Consider the following 21585-nt stretch of genomic DNA (forward strand, 5'->3'; position numbering starts at 1 on the left):
CAATAATGAACATTATGTTTTAAACTGTTATTTCAAAGATGAACTTAGCAGAATAAAGTGAATTTTAGAAATAATCAAATCTCAGGGAAATCATAGCAAAAGCTATAATGATAGTTATGAAATAATGAAAGATTCTAAATTGTTTTATAAATCATGAAATATTATGCTTAACATAGCTTCAGTGTTACATATATCCCCATGAATTCCAAAATTTTCACTAATAGTAGACAAGGATATTTTCCTATTAACCAGAGTATTTTACTACTGGGCCAAAATTCTTACCTGGAGAGAAAACTGTTTAAATGTTCATTCTGTAATAACCCATATCCTCAGTTATTTTTTTATCATATAAATTTCATGGAAAACTGTATCTTTAAGTCTGGACAAGTAATATAGTATATTATACTATAATATTTTATCTATAGCATATTACACTATAATTCCAAGTAATTAATTAAATATTACAGTAGTCAATGAAGTACTTATGAGAAACCAGTAATTTTGAAATTATAATTTGGAAATAAAAACTTAATTTAAAAACGTTTTGAGCCTGGCTGGTGTAGCTCAGTGGATTGAGCGTGGGCTGCAAACCAAAGTGTCGTAGTTTCGATTCCCAGTCAGGGTACATGCCTGGGTTACAGGCCATGACCCCCAGCAACCCCACATTGATGTTTCTCTCTGTCTCTCTTTCTCCCTCCCTTCCCTCTCTAAAAAATAAATAAACAAAATCTTTAAAAAAAAGTTTTGAAAAATACAAAAAAATTTAATCGTTGTTAAATAATGCTTTTCGCTAGGATATTTCAACTTAGTTACTGACCATTGTTTTTTAAGAATTCATGGAAGATGGGAAAAGTCTCTTTTTAATGCTTAGTTATAAATGCCCATCCGAAAAATACCCAAGGTTTCCTTCCAGCGCCTTTCACTTTCTGTTATGTTATGTTATGTTATGAACATTTCCTCATAATGGTTCATTATAGCTTTGTCTTGCCACTATTTTTTTCTTTTAAGAATGTGGACTTATTTATTTGAAATACATTAAAACTTGGCTAATAAACATTTTGGAAAGCAATCTAATACCAATTGAAACATGAGCATTTCTATGGAGATTACCTCCTATTTAGAAGGAGTGCCATGCAAAAGTGCATTGCTGTTGCTACTTTAAGTAAAAAGGACCTTTTTTAGAAATTTCTTTATCACTGGAAGAATTATAAATACAGAAATTGGAAGTACTAAGAAAGTTTATTCTACTAAGCTGTCAACAGCAATTTCTTAGATCTGCTTAAAAATACTAGGAGGCAGGGAGATCTACTTGAAATTCTGACAAAAAAACACGGAACTGATTCTAATAGCATTACATTTAATACACAGAGGTATATTACAAGGACGTAGGGAGTTGACAGTAGCTATCATAAATGTGCCTCCACTTTGACCCAACAATTTCACTTGTATGATTATGTCTAAAAATTATAGACAAAAGTAAATTGCAACATTTTTCACTTTATTTTTGTAATAGACAACACTTGAAAATAAGTTACATATTTATTTATAAGAAGAGGGTCAAATAAATGTTTTAACTAGTCAACTCATCAACTTCAAAGAATATTCTACTTGCACTGACATGAATAGATTTCCAACATATATTATAAGAGACAAAAAGACATAAAGCAAATCATATAATGTAGTTCAATCAATGTATGTTAATTTTAAGCAAGGGTATGTGTGTTTGTGTATAGAATAGGCCCCATAAAATTAAATTATGTGGGGAATTTGTTATCTGTATTAGGATTTTAGGGGTGAGGTGGAAGGGAACTTTCACTGTTTCTATTTTTTATGAATTCTTGATTTCCTTGTGTAATTACTTAAAAGTTAAAATAATACAGTTCTTTTTTAAAAAATTGTTGTTCAAGTACAGTTTTCTGCCTTTTACTCCTATACCAGCCCACCCCCCAGACCTCTCCACCTCCATCCCGTTTCCACTCCCTCCCCTTGTTTTTTTCTATGTGTCCTTTATATTTGTTCCTGTAAACCCTTCCCATTCTCGCCTGAAATTCCCTCCCCTCTCCCCTCTGGTCACTCTCAGCCTGTTCTCTATTTCATTGTCTTTGGTTATATTTTGCTTGTTTGTTTGTTTTGTTGATTAGGTTCCTGTTAAAGGTGAGATCATATGGTATTTGTCTTTCACCACCTGGCTTATTTCGCTTAGCATAATGCTTTTCAGGTCCATCCATGCTGTTGCAAAGGGTAGGGGCTCCTTCTTTCTTTCTGCTGCATAGAATTCCACTGTGTAAATGTACCATAGTTTTTGATCCATTCATTTACTGATGGGCACCTAGTTGCTTCCAACACTTGGCTATTGTAAATTGTGCTGCTATGAACATTGGGGTGCATAAGTTATTTTGGATTGGTGTTTCAGGGTTCTTAAGATATAACCCTAGGAGTGGAATTGGTGGATCAAAAAGCAGATCCATTTTTAGTTTTCTGAGGAAATTCCATACTGTTTTCCATAGTGGTTGTACCAATCTGCAATCCCACCAACAGTGCACTAAGGTTGTGGAGAAAAAGGAACCCTAGTGCACTGTTGGTGGGATTACAGTTCTTCTTTTTATCTCCACTCCTTATGAATGGGACTTGGACACTCCTCTGTGTGTTATAGCATTTATTTCCATATTAGCAAAAGTACAACTTTCAGGACTGGTGGGTGACATAAACATGACTTCATAACTGGAGAACATGCCTATGGTAACATATAAGCAGTATCTCTCCTAGTTCATCACTGTGCATTTACTAATATGGACGAGTTGGGTGGGCCCATGCCATAAAAGAAGCCTAAGTAGAAGATATGAATTGATGATGAATTAGTTTAACTATATGAAGAGAGAGAGACTATGTAAAGTCAGGTATACCTTTGGTTTGAATCTCAGCTACGAGAACTTGAACAAGATTGTTGAATGTTCCCTAAAGACTATTTTTTTAAATAAAAAAAATGGATTGCACTATCTGCTTATTGGAGTTTTAGGAGGATGAAAATAGATCATGCATCTAGAAAGTCCTATACATAGTGCCTACCATATAATAAGTTGCCCTAACACTGAGAATTTTTGTGCTCACTCATAGTTTATATTAATAACTTGTTTTCCTCAATAAATTATATAATTTCTAAGACAACATATGGAAATGTGATTCTATTAATTTTCAACACTGAATATATTTGCAAAACAGTATAATTCTATTATAAAATCTTTAGCTTTTGCATACAGAACTATAACTATTTTAGTGAATTAGCTGGAAGTTAGCCTTGTGGAAACATATTTTGTTTAATTCTCTCATTTTAAATTGATTATCTGCACAATGCCATAAATTAGTGATGTTTGAAGTACACTTGGGAAATAATGGAAAATAGATTATAAGATTGAGCACAGGAAAACTGTTTTTCACTGTTAAAATTATTAATTTCTTTCTGAAGTGAATTTCTCTTTATAGATTTTCATTGTGTATTCAGACCATAGCTTCCTAATCAATAAAGTAATTCATACCATGGGAGAATGAAAATTAAGAGAGCCTGAAAGTTTGGTACAAAAATTATGTTTAGGAATCTGGTAATGAATCTCAGCGGTCCTTACCTTTTAAACCTTTAAAAAGGTTTTTCCTTTTTAAAAACCACCTTACAATTCACTTTAAGAAATCAGTTGTGGGGTAGAAAACAAAGTCTTGAGTATACTTCCTTTTGAGGGTAAAGCCAACGAACTAAAATTATCAGACAACTGTCACTGTTATTAGGCTTACACCTCACCTCAAGAGTCTGGAAATTGAAAAAATTAAACTGATATATTAGAACTCTTTAAGATTTTTCATAACAAAGTGAATAAAGAAAATGGAGACTTTCATATACATTATTAAAAATGTCTATTATATTATTGCTATGGATGTCCCTAGTCCTCAGTTGCTTACAAGCTTCCCATTCAAACATTCAGCTATAGAAATGACTGGTTTGATTTCACCAAGGGCAGGTTGTAGCATATTTATTTCCTTATATCCGAATTAGTACCTCTTGCCAACCTGAAATTATTTATCAATCAAACTCTATGATGTAGATTTTATTAACTAAATTGCCCATTTAGATATTGGAGTATGTGTAGTAAAAAAAATCTTTTTAGAAATAAACATTATATCTACCAGAAAATTAATATATGCACAGTAATTTTATTAAATATGAAAAGAGAAAGAGGAGCCAAAACAAGATCACAACTTGTTATATTTTTAGAAGTAATCCCTTTTAGTATTTTTATTTCACTCTTTTTTGCAATTAAAAAAAATTCTCTTGTATTGGTGTTTCAGGGTTCTTAGGATAGAGTCCCAGCAATGGAATTGCTGGGTGAAAAGGCAGATCCATTTTTAGTTTTCTGAGGAAGTTCCAAACTGCTTTCCATAGTGGTTGTACCAGTCTGCAGTCCCACCAACAGTGCACTAGGGACCCCCTTTCTCCACATCCTCTCCAACACTTGTTGTTTATTGCTTCGTTTATGATGGCCATTCTGACTGGTGTGAAGTGGTATCTCATTGTGGTTTTAATCTGCATCTCTCTGATGGCTAGCGATATTGAGCATCACTTCATGTGTCAGCAGAAAGAAAGAAGGAGCTCATACCCTTTGCAACAGCATGGATGGAGCTGGAAAGCATTATGCTAAGTGAAACAAGCCAGGCAGTGAAAGACAAATGCCACATGATATCACCGTTAACAGGAATCTAAACAACAAAACAAAAGAAAACAAAACAAAACTAGCAAAATATAACCAAAGACACTGAAATAGGGGATAGTCTGACAGTGGCCAGAGGGGAGAGAAGAGGGAATTTCAGGGGGGAATGGGTAGGGATTACAGGAACAAATTTGGAGGACACATGGATAAAAACTAGGGGTGGGGGGAATGGGGGGAAGGGGGGAGGGTTGGGTGGGTGGGCTGGAATGGGAGTAGGGGGGAGAAAACTGTACTTGAACAATGATTAAAATAAAAAAAAAGGTACCATAGTTATGTAAAATGTTAACATTAGGGGAAGCTAGGTGGGTGGAGGTATATGGGAACTCTCTGTATTATTGTAGTAACTCTACTGTAAATTCAATATTATCTCAAAATAAAAAGTTTGTTAAAAAAAAATTCTCAAAAGAAACCTTGCAGGCAAGAAGGGACTGGAAAGAAATATTCCAAGTCATGAAAGACAAGGACCTTCATCCAAGATAACTTTATCCAGCAAAGCTATCATTTAGAATGGAAGGGCAGATAAAGTGCTTCCCAGGTAAGGTCAAGTTAAAAGAGTTCATCATCACCAATACCTTACTATATGAAATATTAAAGAAATTTATCTAAGAAAAAGAAGATCAAAAATACGAGCAGTAAAATGACAACAAACTCACAGTGATCAACAACCAAACCTAAAAACAAAACAAAACAAAAACAAAAATGAACTAAACAAACAACTAGAACAGGAACAGATTAACAGAAATGGAGATCACATGGAGGGTTATCAGTAGGGGGGGGAAATAGGGGAAAGGTACAGGGAATAAGATGCATGAATGGTAGGTACAAAATAGGGGAAAGTTAAGAATAGTATGGAAAATGGAGAAGCTAAAGAACTTACATGTATGACCCACGGACATGAACTAAGGTGGGAAAGGATGGTGAGAGGGGTGGTAAGGGCAGAGGGGAATAAAGGGAAGAAAAAAAAGAACAACTGTAATAGCATAATTAATAAAATATATTAAAATGTTATATGTCAAATATTAGGCCCCTGTTAACAAATATATTTTAATTATGTTATATGCCTATTAAATAAAATGAAGAAATAGATAAGTGTGTAAAAGAGAAAGTAACAACCATCCATACTTGTATTAAATGCACACAATGTTATTATGTCATTGTAGTCTTTAATCTTTTTTCTATGCATGTTTACATAGTTAAATTGTTATGTGTATGTAAGAATAGTAAATGTATAGTAACATGTACAGTTCTTATAAACAAGGTATATACAGAGATAATTTAAAAACACATGATATTGGGCATTTTCATTCAGGAATAGTATTAAATATAAAAGAAAAATAATTTAATTTCTCAAGTTTTTTTAATATGAAAGTGACTTGTAAATTCCCCAACTTGGCTCTACATTTCTGATGAGAATAAACAAGAACCAATTGTTGGCAATTGTCCTTGTAAACTCCAAACTATGTGTTATAGACTTTGAAAGCAATTTCTGTATGGAAGAAACCTAGTTATGCTTCAAGTGGTTATAAACAGTAACAATATATTCCACTTGAACACCAGATACAGTTTTATTAACATATTTCTTGATTCCAGAAAATTTGAAGGTACAAAAAAAAAGGGACTGGTCTTTGTAGTACTTAATACAAAGTCCAGCTTCACTATTCAGACTTAAAATCTACCTGAGAATACCTAGCCCTATTGGTTTCTTTCATTTGGCATCAAAACTATATAAAAGAACTGCAGTCCTGTTCACCAAACCTCTTCATTCTTGGCACTGAATTCATATCTAAAATGACTTAGTGGACATTTTTAAGTATACTTTTAAAAAAATTAAGTTTGTTTCCCAAGACTTTACATGTCAGAATAACATATTATATTATGTCCCTGAAAAATAAAGAGAACTTTGTGAACTGCAGTGTGGAACAATAACTTTCCCCTTCTAAAGTCTCAAGGAATTTTGTCATTTCTTTCCTTTTAATAAAATTATTATGGAGTAGAAGTCTGAAATCAGTCAGCTCATTTTATTTGTCAAGATCTTTGTAATGTACTAATTTGTATTCTTTCTGGTTAGATAATTGAAAGATTTTTTAACAAAAGAGAAAAAAACAGCTTCACAGTGCAGAAATGTTACACTGTACATGCGGCTTTCTGCTGTGCACTGTCTGGTATCTTCCCATCCTTACCCTACTTCCTGTTTCCTGAAGACATCCACTTCCCAGTAGATGGGACATATTCCTTCTTCTCTGTTTTGTGCTCTATTGTAATCTGTGCATATCTCTACAGTCATACCTGTCACACTTTAGGATTTAATTGTGACACATTTAACTTCCATTTACCTTGCACTAAACAGTAGTGCAAGACCATGCGCTCATTAACCTTTCCCTCTACCTAAACATCATACGTATAGTGAAGCTTCAATAAACAAAAAAGAACAAAAGCATTATTTAACATCTAGGGCAACACAGATTGAACAATCACTAATGATGTTTCTCAAAATTATTGATAATAACCACCAGGTAAGTAGTTCTAAGCATGACATACATTTTTATTGTATTTCCTCTGTAAATTTTTTTCTGTTCTTGTTAAGCTGAATATGAAAAGTAGCTATTGTGCCTAGCACAAATACCTGGTACTGTACTTAGTATAAACTCCATATTTGAGTGGTAATGACTTATCTATAAGGGAATTATTCATTCTGATTTTAGAGTTTACTAACAAGCTTAAGAAAAATTTTAAAGAGAAAAATAATTGGTATTCTAGCTGAGCATATTATTTAAATGATGAAACAATCTATGCCTATATTATATTTATCTATTCAAATTGTATTTAGTATGACTGAATTTAAGTTAAAGTTTACTTGATCTGTTACTGTATAAATGTGCATGGCAATTTTATTGAGATAATGTATTGTAGCCTTTCATATTATACCAGAAATTGTGCATAAATGCTTGCATGATCCTTTGGAAAAAATAATCATATTGTGTACTCTGCCTTCATATTAGTGTTATAATTATTATTAATGTCTTTCAATATTATTGCTTTAATCAAGTTAAACTTGATTTGGAAGCACCTAATTTTTATATCTCTTTGATATAAAATTTCATATTTAGAAAAAAGATCTGTGATTTATCATAACTCTATAGCATACTTGCTATATATACTTTACCTGGTCACTTAATCTTCCACTTCATCTATCCAATCTTCAATTTCCTTATTGTAATGTGAGCATAAGTATTACTATATTCTTATCTATTGCATGAGTTTTGTGGAAGATTCAGAAAAATGTATTTTACAGCCCTCTGAATTAGTCGTCGTCGTCATCATCATCATCATCATCACCATCATCATTTTCTCCCGCACTCCAAATGGCTGTCAGGACTATCACGTTTCTTAGCCCTAATTCCTGTATTCTCCATAAAGTCATCAGTTCAATGTCTGCTATTATCGCCTCCACTCCACTCAGGCCTCTTTCAGCTCACTGAAAATAAATTAGAAATCTATGAAGGAATAATATTATAAAGGAGAAGTTAGTAAATAAAGCACATTTCTTTTCTTAGTTTCAGTTTAAAAGAGATTACTCTTTCTTCCTATTCTCACCTCAATTGTTACTATTTTTATAATCAATGGCAGGAAACATCCAGCCTGTCAATGCTACATATTTTCTATCTGTGCCGAAGCTTGGCATGAACCAGAAAATAAATCTTGCTGGTCATCATTGTGGACACAATGGAATAGTCTAGCTGCCATAATTTTCCACTTTGCTACTGCTGATAGCAACAAATGGCCAGCACAACTTAGGACTGTAAAACAAAATATATTAAATGAAAAAATAATTACATCTGCTCCTATCAATATCTCAGCCTTTTGTGCTAAGTGCAATAATAATCATGTTTTATAAGACCCTTTTCATTTTTGTGGCTTCATGAAGCTTTTGTTATGTCAGCAACATTCTTTCTGATCATCAGAATGTATTGCATACTGCCCTGAGGGCATGTGCAGCCTTCCACTAAATGAAGTAGAAAAACAAATTGAGCAAGAATTTAAAAAGGCAAGCCAAGCAAGTCAGGTGCACATATTGGTACATGTCAGACAGATGAACTGTTGACTGCAAGACATTTATGTTTTCCCTGATGTGAGGTTAAATGTTGAATACAACCCCATATGTGTTGAGGAATGCAATTGCCTTTTGCATTGTGACTGTTGTTATAAAAATAGACTATTAAATAAAATATAAGTTACAGCTTAGTGCCTTTGGGAAGATTAATGTAGCCACATTCATTCTGATAGATAGGGATATGGTTTTCCTTTATTTCCATCCCCTTACACAGTCATGTAAGAATTTGCATTGGAGTTGTGTGATTTTACCCTACAGCGCTGGAAGGAGAAAACTAAGGTCATTACATTTGATGCTTTGTTGCGTATAATCCAAGTAACATAAGACATGATGAATTTGTGATAACATGCTAAAGCATATGCACTCTAAGCAAATAGCTCTACAGTGTAATAATTCATTTGTCACTTCATATCAGCATCAATTCTTTAATAAATGGGCATTTTTCTTGAGTTGATGAAAACTAGCACACAAGTTCTCACACTGTGTCTTCCCAAAAAGAAATGTAATGAAGTGTTTGTACAGCTAATATTTTATCTACCTCCATGAGCAACAATTTCAGATAAAAATGCATATTCACAGTGTTACAATTACAGAATATTTATTTCTACATATATATGAAAATGTATGAGGTAGTAAGGATAAAGTAGATGGTCCAAAATATCCAAATATTATTCGTTTGCAAATTGTGTGTCTTCTACAACTTTATAGCATATCTAAACTCTGATATTCAACAGATTAGATTCTTCTAGTTGAGGCTTCCCTGGCATAAGGTACTCTATTTTGTTACTGGTCTTCTAAGTGTCCACAGTGTTGACTTTAATTTTTTTTATGCTGCATTTCTAAACATCCTAAAAGATTTTGTGTTATCTCAGTTACAAAGTATTTTAATCCCTTAAAACATGACACTAACAAGTGATATTATCTTTACTTCTTGCTTAAGTAAAATTATGAGACAAACAAAAAAGAGTCTATGGTGGTTTGATAAGGAACAAAGTTAAATTTGATATAGTCATTTGCATTTTTGCAGCCAAAGGCCTAGAGATGACATTGTAGGTTTGGGTCGTGGCTGGAAAGCTCTTAGGCAAGATTCCAGAGTTCCATGGGAAATTAACCCCTTATCAGAAGTGTCATTGAAAAATATGTTCTCCTATGCAGTGGGTTCCTCTTTCATTTTGTTGATGATTTCTTTAGCTGTGCAGAAGCTTTTTAGTGTAGGTAGTCCCATTTTTCTATTTTTCCTTTGATTCCCTTTCCCTAGGTGATATATTGGCAAAATATTGCTATGAGAGTTGCTTGAGATTTTACTGCCCATGTTTTCATCTAGGATTTTTATGATTTTGCAGCTTACATTTAAGTCTTTTATCCATTTTAAGTTTATTCTCAAATACAGTGTAAGGTGTTGGTCTAGTTTTATTTTTGCATGTACCTATCCATTTTTCCCAATAAAAGAAATTGTCTTTACCCCATTGTATGTTCTTACCTCCTTTGTCAAATATCAATCAACTATATCGGTTTATGTTTGAGCTCTCTGTTCTGTTTCATTCATCTGAAAGTCAGTTCTAATGCCAATACAAGCCTATTTTGATTACAGTGACCTTTTAGAATATTTGATATCAGGTATTGTGATGCCTTAAACTTTGTTCTTCTCTTTGATGATAGCTGAAGCTATTCAAGGTCTTTTGGGTTTCCATATACATTTTTAGAGCAATTCTTCTAGTTCTGTGAAATACACCATTGGTATTTTAATAGGAATTGCATTGAATCTATAGGTTGTTTTGGGTAGTATGGAGTTTTTAATGATGTTAATTCTTCCAATCCATGAACAAAGCATATGATACATTTATAAGGGATTAAGTTCCATAATATATAAAGAACTTATACAACTCATCACCAGAAAGACAAAGAACCCTATTTTAAAAATTGGATAAGGATGTAAATAGACACTTCTTCAAAGAGGTAACACAGATGGTCAATAGACATATGAAAAAATGCTCAGTGTCACTAATCATCAGAGAGTTGCAAATTAAAACCATAATTAGATATCATCTCACATATATCAGACTGGGTACCATGAATGAATCAACAAACAACACATGCTGGTGAGGATGTGAAAAAAAAGGAACCCTAGTGCACTGTGGGTGGGAATGCAGACTGGCACAGCCACTGTGGAAAACAGTATGGAGTTGCCTTAAAAAAATGAAAATGAAACTGTCTTCTGACCTAGTGATTCCACCTCTGGTAATTTACCCTAATATTACAAAACACCGGTTTGAAAGAATATATGCACCCTTATTTTTCATAGCAGCATTACAATAGCCATGATTTAGAAGCTGCCCAAGTGCCCATCAGTTCATTAGTGGAATATTTACATAATAGAATACTTCAAGGCCATAAAAAAGGAGAAAATATTACCTTTTGCACAGGTGGACCTACAGATTATTATGCTAAGTGAAATAAGCCAGTCAAAGAAATACAAATGCCATAAAATCTCACTTGTATGTGGAATATAATTAACAAAATAAACAGACAAACAAAATAGAAGCAGAGGCATGGAAACATGGAACAGACTGACAGCTGTCAAAGGGGAGGGAAGACAGTGACTGAGGGAAAGAAGGTGAAAGGATTAGCCAAAGAACATACATGCATAACTTATAGACACAGACAATAGTTTGGTGATGGCCAGAAGGAAGAGGGGCAGGGGCTGGGTGGAGGTGGGCAAAGGGGAGGAAAATGGGGACATCTGTAGCAGTGTCAACAATAAGAATAAATTTAAGAATATATTCTGCCCTTGCTTGTGTGGCTCAGTAGATTGGAGCATCATCCCATAAACCAAAGGGATACAGGTTTGATCCCCAGTCAGGGCACATACCTATGTTGCAGGTTAGATCTCAGTTGGGGTGTGTGTGGGAGAAAACTAATATTGCTCTCTCTCTCTCTCTCCCTCTCACTCTAGCTCTCGCTCTAGCTCTAGCTCTAGCTCTCTCCCCCACCTCATCAATAAAGATATACTCTCTTGGGTGAGGATTTAAAAAAATTGAAACACAATTTTTGACTTAACATAGGTTCACAGAAATCTCTAGTAAGAAGATGGTATTTTGGTGACATAAAATTTAAAATCCAAAATCCAAGAATTGGTAACAGAAAAGAGCAAATACATGGAGATTAAACATGAGGCAATTGTGCAAAACAGCACTTGTCTTACAATGATACACAAAATATACCTAGCCTAAGGAGGGAAGGAATGATATAGGAAAGCATGTCCAAATATAAAATAATTTATACTTAGGCCTTTGAAAAAGAAAATAAATTGTGTCACACCCAATAATGTCCTTTGGTCTTAGTTACTTCTAAATAGTACAATTCCTAAATTTCTCTAACCAGGGGTAGGGGTTACAGAACTAACATGCAGAATAGTTTTTACTACCACGTTACTCAGCTTTACTTCTAATACAGGACTGACTCTGAATTCTAAAGGAGGGTCCAACAGGCCTTTCACGGAAATCTGCTACATTTCCCCAGGAGCTGTTTCCAGTTACAGGAATGCCGATGTTGGTGTTAGGAAATTGCATAGTTCCCCTGAAACTATCCCACCTGCACACGAGGTCTGTCTCCATAGCTTAGGTCTGGACTCAAACAGAGGTTTTACCAAGTGAGTCCAAGTCCTGTGCATACCAGGTCATCTTTTGGTGATGTAATAGGAATATTCAAAAACCCTCCTGGTTCTGAAATTGTTTAGAGATAGGTGATGTAAACTTGTGACAAAAACGATGATGCAAGAGCATCAGATGTCTAGGATAGAAAGTCCCAATGAACTATATAAACTTTTCTTACTAAAATTAAAAGAAGAGAGATTTATTACATATTCCCCTTCCTTATCCACAGTTTCCTTTTCTGGGTTTTCAGTTTCCCTTGGTCAACCACGTTCTGAAAATATCACATAAAAAATTTCAGCTCATAAGTTTTAACAAAAAGTTAATTAAAACATTTAAAAAAGGTATTGTCCAACTTGACTGGCTGTTCTACAATTAATCATTTGTGGGAAGCAGCCATTTCATCAAAAATATGGACTCAATTGTCAAAAAGGTTATTATTTTTAAGTTTTCCTTAATCCTTTCTTTTCACCTGTCTACCCTTCAAGCAAATGTAATCACTTAGCTATTTTTTTCTAGATTGTCTGGAAGATTGTCAGTCATCCCACTGACACTCACTATAGAAAGAATTGGAGTAGTTTAAGGGCTGCATGCAGGAGCAAGGGATGGGGCCCCTTTCTGTGGAGCTGTGTCCCTACAATCACTCACACTCTGAAGTGTTCAAACCACAGAGATGGTCTATCTCGTAGAATGTCAAAGTGATAAAGTTAATCGAATAACAGTCTTTGTGATTGTTAGCTTTGGATTTTAAAAGATGTGGATTGTATGCAAGCAAAACATTAGGAGATAATACTTTAAAAACAATAAATTTCAGAGAGAGGCTATTGGACTTACCAGCTCACATCTGCTGATTTCCCATCTTGAAACTCTGGATGAAGCCACTGAAGTTTTATAGGAGGTTAGATACCTCCCAAACATAAACAAACTTATCTTCTGGAGGGCAGACCCCTTGCAGTACAGGCTTGCCCCGTTAGCTGAGTACCCATCTGTATCAGTGTACCAGCTGGCTTTTTTGAGAGAAGCTATGTTGAGTTTCCATGATTTTTGTTTTGGAAGTCTTAATGTGCTTGCCTATTTCATCATGGGTGATTTATGGGTGCAACTGCCCACACTACATTGAGTGTTCAGCAGTTTTTGACCCAATATAGTATGACACCCATGCCCCACCCTCCCTATTCACCTGTTCTTGCCCCAAGCGACATTTTTTGTTTCCCCAGGTGATAAAGATCCTCAAATGGAAATGTTTTGCCTTGTGGAAAAGAAGAAATAATAAATAGCAGAAACAGTAAAAGACATCAAAATCAAGGAGTTCAAAAACTGTTTTGAGCAGTGGAAAAAAAGTCTCAGCAGGCATATTGCATCAAATGAAGAGTATTTTGAAGGTGACTGAAGTTTAAACATGTACAAATAAATATACAATTTTTATAAATAAATTCCATTTTGGGGGGTCCCGGTATTTCTTCCTTCAGTTACTACAGCAATTATTGAAGCTCCTGCCACAAGCAATACAAACTTCACTGTGGTGTCAACTTTACAATGTTCTTCTTCCAGTTACGTGGGTGACTTTGGGCAAAAACACAACCTATATAAACTTCAGTGTTCTCAAACAGAAGATGCCAGGCCTCTGCCTTTCACACAGTCAAGAAAGGTGATGCTGGTCTACAATGTATTCTCCGCAAGTCCTTTGCCTTGTCTTCAAAATCCAGCTGATTGGCAAGGCTCCAGCAGCAACAGCTTGTAGGGAGGCAGTAAAGGGTAAGAGTACTGGAAGTAATGGGGGTTCCCATCACAGTGGGTTCCACTTTTTGTTTTTTGCTTTTAATATAAAACTGCAGCTATTATTACAGAACAGAGCAAGCTTTGTGGGTTTGTTTGTTTGTTTGTTTGTTTGTTTTTTAACTTCAGGAGTGAGAAGCAGAAGTAGGACACAGGATAAAGAAATTGTAGTTTTGATTCAGAATTGTTCAGGCATACTGCCTCTACCTGCCCAAGTACTCCTCAATTCTCTTCCAAGTGTCAGTTTCTCATAAAATGCAGAATACAAATAAAAGGATAGCTAATTCCTGAGCTTAAAAAGAAATAAAATACTCTTAAAGAGGCCCTTTTTTCTTTTTACCCCAATTTTGCAAAGAGTAGGACTGAAACAGACCGACTGGATTTCTCTTTTCTGTACAGTTTTCACTGCATGTATCCTGGGCTCTAGGTAACACGGGAAATCTGGGTCTGAAGGGGCCTCCTGGTGGCGCTCTGTGCAGAGCTGGGTCTACCTGCTAACGGGCGGTTTACCACGGGGCATTGTTTTATCATTGTGATGACTGAGGTCATTTGCAGGCAGCTTTCATTTCTGCCCTGCTGCACAACAGGGCCTTGCTATGTTTCCCCTACTAACCTTGCTAAGCAGGCACCTTTTGAAAGCTCCTGAGCTGGAAACGCATGGCCTCACTGGTATAGATCTTCCCACTTCCGGTTTGGGAGCAGAACTTCCCAAACATCTCCCCACTTGTGGTTTGGGGGCTGACACTTAAAAAAAATAAACAAGTAAACAGGTAGGAAAAACCCTCAGTAATCTATTGCTATTGCCAAAGTTAAAGGAAGGGTGAACCTGAACTCCTGAATTCTGAAGATGGCCAAGACAAATTGTGGCCGATGAGAGATTGAGGGAGGGCTGGAGACAGGGCTTGGCTTGTTTCTATGGGAGAGCAGGGAGCAAATGTTTTTTTGAGATGATCTGACTAGTCAAACAGAAAGTTAGGCCGACCGAAAATGAGACTCTGGAAGGAGGGGCAAGCTGAGGGGAAAATCATCTTATAATTTTAGATTAATTGTGTTTGCGTGGTCAGAGGGAAATTTAGATAGAGATAATAGTCGTTATTTAAAAATTGGGACTAGGCTTAGGGAGTTCCAGGTAGAGGTCTAAAATTTGCAGTTCACTCAAAAAGCAGCTTTAGGATATGGTATGTGGTGCCCCAGGTTGTAAAGAATGAACAGAAGGTGGGAAGGAACAATATTATAGGAGGGCAAGGAGATTACCAGGGAGGTTTTGTATCCTTTTTAGTGATGGTTTATAAACTTGAGAAGACAAATTCCAGATAAGATCAATATTAAAAAGAATAATACCTTTTTTATTGATTTACCTGTTTCAATATCAGTGGAAACAGCATTTGCTCTCTCTATGCATGCAATTATGTGTATATAAGTGTATAGGAATTTGTGCTATGTACTATTCATAATATCAAATTTTTGTAAATACATAAATATATACATTTCATATGTGAGTATATTTAATGTATGTTCATGTGTAATAATCTTTATGAAAGGAATTATATAGTGAAAATTATTTCTTTTCATATAGAAATGAATTATTCACTTTATGTTATATCAAAATGATTATATATATATGTATATATATATATGAAGTTTGGTTATAATAGTTTCATATATATGAATATTCAGCACCTGGGTCTCCAGAGATAATATGATTCTGCCTTAAAAAAATGATGAAGACTTATTGAACCAGATACGCCAACTCTGCATACATTTGGGGCAGAAGTATAGCGATATTATATATTCTTCTTTTCTATAATTGTATTCATAAATGTGTTATATTATAAACTTGTGACAGGAGCTGTATTTGAAAATGCAGTAAAACTGATAAACAAAACTTGTTCAGCATTTCCCACTGCACTTGAAAAAGATAAAGTGCATTGTAGCATGTGTTAGCAAATGAATCTCTGGTGACATTTAAGGTATATAAAGATGATGAATCAATCTGAGAAAAGAATTCACTCAAAGCATGAAAATATGAGTTATAATTTTTTTCCAAATGAACCTAATCTGTAATAATCAACCCATGACCTTTTAAAAATACTTTTTGCCCTTTCTAAAATTATTCTAAGACTAGTGGAAAATTTCTAACAAATAAGATATTATTGAATGTGGAACCCCAATACTGCTCAAGTAATTTGTCCTTATTTGTATGATTGATATTTTCAAGCAGGGGCATGCTGTATGGAAGTTTACATTATTAGGATGTGCTCTTCTGTTTAAAAATGTGAACCCAAATGTTTACATGCTGTTAATCTTCCAATTTGCACAGGATAGTGAGCTTGTGTTTGCCATTTTTGATTTAATAGTTTTCAATAAATAACCAGTTTTATTAGTTACTTTTTTCAACATGTTTACTTTTTTACACTGGGTCCCTGAGAGACCAATGTTTTTATAAGGTTTCTGTGTATTAAAACTCTAAGTTTGTAGGGCCAACTTTATAACTCTATCCTGATGTCTAAGAGTTACCTTGCTTTTAAATCTCTCTACTTCTCTCCATCCATTTTCTACCTTAGTATTCTCAATCATTAGCATCTCTTTTGTGGTATGTGGCTCTTTCTTCCTTTATTAGATTATTTTGAATCATATCGGCCTGTGGTCAGACAGAAAACATTTGTCATAATCTTTTGCTATCATATATACTTTGTTGACAAAAACTCACACAAATATCAAAATAGTAAGAGATAACTTGGGATTATTTAGATTCTCCATTCTTGCTATTTTTTAGCTATTTAAACTGTCAAATTCTGAGAGAAGAATATTAATATCCCTCACTCTATCTGTGGATCCATAAATATATGCTTATATTTCTAAGAATTCTTGATTTATGCATTTTTCTTCTATAATATTTGAAAATTTTCAAACTCTTGAATTGAGTCGATCTGTGAGTATTCATGGCTCCCAGCATTAGGTGTTTTGACTTCTTGAATTTCTTTTGTTTCAGATTTAGGTAGTCTCTTGCTGTGTTATTTAGTCATACATATGTTGTTGGGAATCATGGCATTTAACATTATAAATAGACTTAATAGTATAGTTTCATGTTTTTATGGCCTATATTCACCAACATTTTATATCACAGTTGCAAACTATGGTATGTTATTGTTTGTACTTGACTAAAATTCTTTGTCTATTCTTTCACCATTAACCTTTGTGGATCACATTGTTTTATTTATTTTTAAACAGTTGAAAATTGAAGTTCATATGTGTCTATGTATATGCATGCATACACAACTCACATCAATTGGAAAATCGTTTTCTTTTGAAAATCATTTAAGCTTATTTATGTTTATTGTTATATAATGTCCTTAGCCTCAACTCTATTACCATATGGTATAATTACTTTATATATTATGGAATGATTAATATATTTCTCTGTGGTTAATTTGGCAGATACTTTTCTGTATTTTCTTTTCATATTCAAAAGTTTTTGTGTATTTCGTTTGAGTAGTCACTTTTTACTAGTATCTTTACGCCATTAATTATATTTCCATATTTTGTTCTGTTTGTTTTATTTTATTTAAATTACAGTCTTTGATTGACACGTATTATCTACTCAGTGTAGATATAGATGAACTTATTCTACTTCCCTCTTACTCTCTCTTTTATTACATTTTAGCAGTTAATTTTTTTATTGTCAGAACATATAGCATATACACTCTATTCCTCCAACATATGTTCTAATTTTGCTTAAAAATTAGTCTACAGTTAAATATATTAGTGAATAAGTGTGTTTATCACTTGAAGTTTCCCTAGTAATTCCTGAAAAGTTGATCAAAAATGGATAACTTCAAGGCATACCTGATTCAATCTTAAAGATAAAATATTCAACAAGCTTCTAAGTAACACAATCAATTCATTTATATATGCCTACTTGTTTATAATGAAAGAAAAACAAATCACTGTAGATGTCTCAAAAGTAACATTAAAAACAAGACAATAATGAAGCAATATTTTTCAAGAAAATGAAAAGTATCTGTGAAGGAGAAATAAGGAGCAGATTTTTACTTTCTCCTTTAAAAAATAAAAATAAAGCTAGACTAATCATGTGAGGTTTCAGACCTTGAATAACAAGCAGAAAAGGGTGATGATTCCTGACAGAAGGGAAACAAATCAAGCAATTGCCCCACTTATTGCCGAGTCTTTTTATGCTACAGCGTGAGGAGAGTGAACCCAATGAGATAGGTGTTCTGTCTAAGTTGAGAAGACATCATTGAAAATTTTGCAATTGTGAAGTAGAAAGGATTCAGAGTACCAAAGAAGAGAAGGCTACATGGGGTGCACAGTTGCAGAGTGAGAGGAGAGAGAACTCCAGAGATCTAGACAAGGGTTTCTTTTACATCTTCAGCTAGGAATTTGTCAGTTCATGTGTGCATGAAAACTAATGATGGCTGGTAAAGAATCATTGGAAGGGAACAGTTAGAATAATTTCTAGGATGGAAAGATAGTAATAATTCATGCTTCCATCCTTCCAAATAGAGAAACTTTGTAATATTTTCAGTATCAGTACTCAGAAGAATATTGCCTTAGCAGCGAAGCAAAACGAGCTTCTCTGAGACCAGCACTCTGACAGCAAAAGCTGGCAAAACTATTAGACAATAGAGAAGTATGGATCAGTGTTTCTGAAGAATACAAATGCAAAATAAAATGTTAAAAATGAAATCCTATAATATAGAAATAATAATGCATTACTAATTATATAATTATATTTGGTTTGGATTCTAAAATTAATCAGTATAATCCATCATAACAAAAAAAAATAAAAGGAGTACAAACTCCATATGATTAACTCAATAGATGGAGAAAGAGTATTTGACAAAACTCAACAGTCAGGCATAATAGTCTCAAGAATCTAGGGATAAAAAAAATATCCTCAATGAGATAAAATGCATCTCTAACATCAGAAATAGGCACAAGAGTTATGTCCAATGCACAGTGAGCAGGAGACCATCAGCTTTCCACATAGAAAAAATAAGATAAAATTCTTCCACTACCAAATAAAAAACACAAGGATAAATTGTGTTTTACTAAACACAGTTTAGTAAAAAATTTAGTAAATACAGGTGTACTAAAAAATTATCCATAAAAACAATCCCAGAATAAAATAAAAGAGACTTTCTATGAAACATTTAAAAAAGGGTAAAATTTTAAGCATTGTACAAAACAATCCTGCATTTGTGAAATAAATTTGAATCAAAAACATTATACTGCAAAAGTGATATGAAGAAGAAATAAGTACAAGAACTACTTGGGGAAAATATTTGTATATTTTCAATATAAGCAACAATTAGCACATTTGCATTTATTTATATACATATATTTAAAACTGCTACACATAAACAAGAAAAATAAAAAGAAACCTGGAGAAAAATATGGCTAAAAGAAATAATAATACTTATAATATATTTTTTAGAATTTTTCTATTCTTTACCTTTGTTAAACCTTTCTTCCATTTCCTAATATTCTTTCTTGTGGGAATCCAAAAATTCTTTCTTGAATTAATAGACATTGATTTCCAGCCATGTCCTAGACATTGTTCTAAGGTCCGGGGTACAGGCCGTTTTTACTTCCTGAAGTTCTATATGCACATGAATACTTCATTCTAAAGATGAACTCAGGGACAATTTCCAGACTACTTAATTTTAGACAAAATGATTCAACTAGTCTTTTGATCATTTCAGATATGTTTATTTTTTAAAACCATCATTAATCTAAATGCATTTGTGATTGAAAGATACCACAAAACAGAAGAGGCTAATGGGAAAATATTAAGTTTGTACTAATCTTGCTGACTTTAATATTGCTTTTTTGCAGCCCATAAATTATTACAAATAGCCAAACTCCTACTTAGTAGACCAAGCGAGGCATTGCAGCTATGACACTCCATTATCTAGTCTGATTTAATGAGAATTATTAAAAAATAAGCAAAAAAATATACCTTAGAAGTTCTTAAATATATTATATTGGGACTAACACCCAAAACTTTAATTTCCTTTATGACTTTCTTTCCTCCAAATTTCCACCCAGTAGCTCTTTTCAGTGCATGTTCAGTGCATCTGGGATGAATATTAGGTCCATATTTCTCTGGTTTCTTTCATTGCATTACATTATATTATGGGGAGGGAAATATTATTGTGTTGTTATATCTCATTAATGAAAGTTGACATGTCATGTGTTATTTGCTTTATTTTTGTTCTGTTTCTCATTAAACACCTACTTTTAAAGATGTTTTTTATTTATTTTAAAGAGAAGGGAAGGGATGGAGAAAGTGTGAGAGAGAAACTTCTATCAGTTGCCTCTCTTACAGGCCTGGACTGGAGACTGAACTCACAACATAAGCATGTGCCCTTACCAAGAATACAAATAGCAACCTCTTACTTTGTGGGATGATGCCCAACTGAGCCACACTGATCAAGGCAGAAATCTATTTTTTCTTACAATATCATTACCAAGATTCATTTTTTCAGAAATAACTGAGATTTCCCTTCCATTTTGATTTGCTCCCCATCAATATAAACTTCTTCATTGATCTTATGCTGATATATTAATAATCTATACCAATCTTATATGTGACATTGGAATAAATTTTAGCTTAGACAGTTAAAACATGAGATTTTATAAGGGTCTGGTTCTTGATATATACATTGAAGAAATATTTTCATCCAAATTAATTGTTAGTAATTATGTGCCTCTATTCTACAGGAAAGAATGTTTAGATTTCATCAAGTGAAACATATATTTGAAATACTGGATAAAATGAGATGCCTGCGAAAACGTTCTACAGTGTCATTCTTGGGAGTTCTTGTTATTTTCCTTCTATTTATGAACTTGTACATTGAAGACAGCTATGTTCTGGTAAGTTTTGGAGGTTGGTTTTTGTTGTTATTGTTTAAAATAAGGCCTAATTCAAATTAGACATAGTTCACTAATAATGTAAATTCAATTCTAGCTACTGGAAAAGCCTTAGTTTGAACACAATTATAACATATATATTTTCTACCTACTTTTTGTATTAATTTTATATTACCAACTTTGCAATTGTTTTAATTTATGTTATAATATTTTTAACACTATATATACTATGATACAAATATTTATATCTAATTACAAATAAGTTAGCTGTCATCAGTGCTGAATTAAAGTTATGTAAAATCATTTCAATATTTGAGCTTTAATTTGAAATATATAGAACAAAACAAAATCTGCTTAATGGTATTACACCTTATTTTTTCTGCTTTTCTGTATTATC

At 33.5% G+C, this 21585-nt stretch overlaps 1 protein-coding gene across 2 annotated transcripts in view; it reads left to right on the top strand.

Moving 5' to 3' along the window:
- Positions 1-21585, top strand: part of MGAT4C (MGAT4 family member C) — a 739383-nt gene that overhangs the window by 706107 nt on the left and 11691 nt on the right. For both annotated transcript variants that reach the window (XM_036018602.1, XM_028533357.2), the window contains one exon: positions 21039-21191. In XM_036018602.1, coding sequence (XP_035874495.1) covers positions 21045-21191 — 147 coding nt within the window. In that variant the 5' untranslated portion in view covers positions 21039-21044. The remainder of the gene's footprint in view (positions 1-21038; positions 21192-21585) is intronic.

The sequence above is a fragment of the Phyllostomus discolor genome, chromosome 2 (genome assembly GCF_004126475.2).
Source record: "Phyllostomus discolor isolate MPI-MPIP mPhyDis1 chromosome 2, mPhyDis1.pri.v3, whole genome shotgun sequence".
Classification (NCBI taxonomy): Eukaryota; Metazoa; Chordata; class Mammalia; order Chiroptera; family Phyllostomidae; genus Phyllostomus; species Phyllostomus discolor.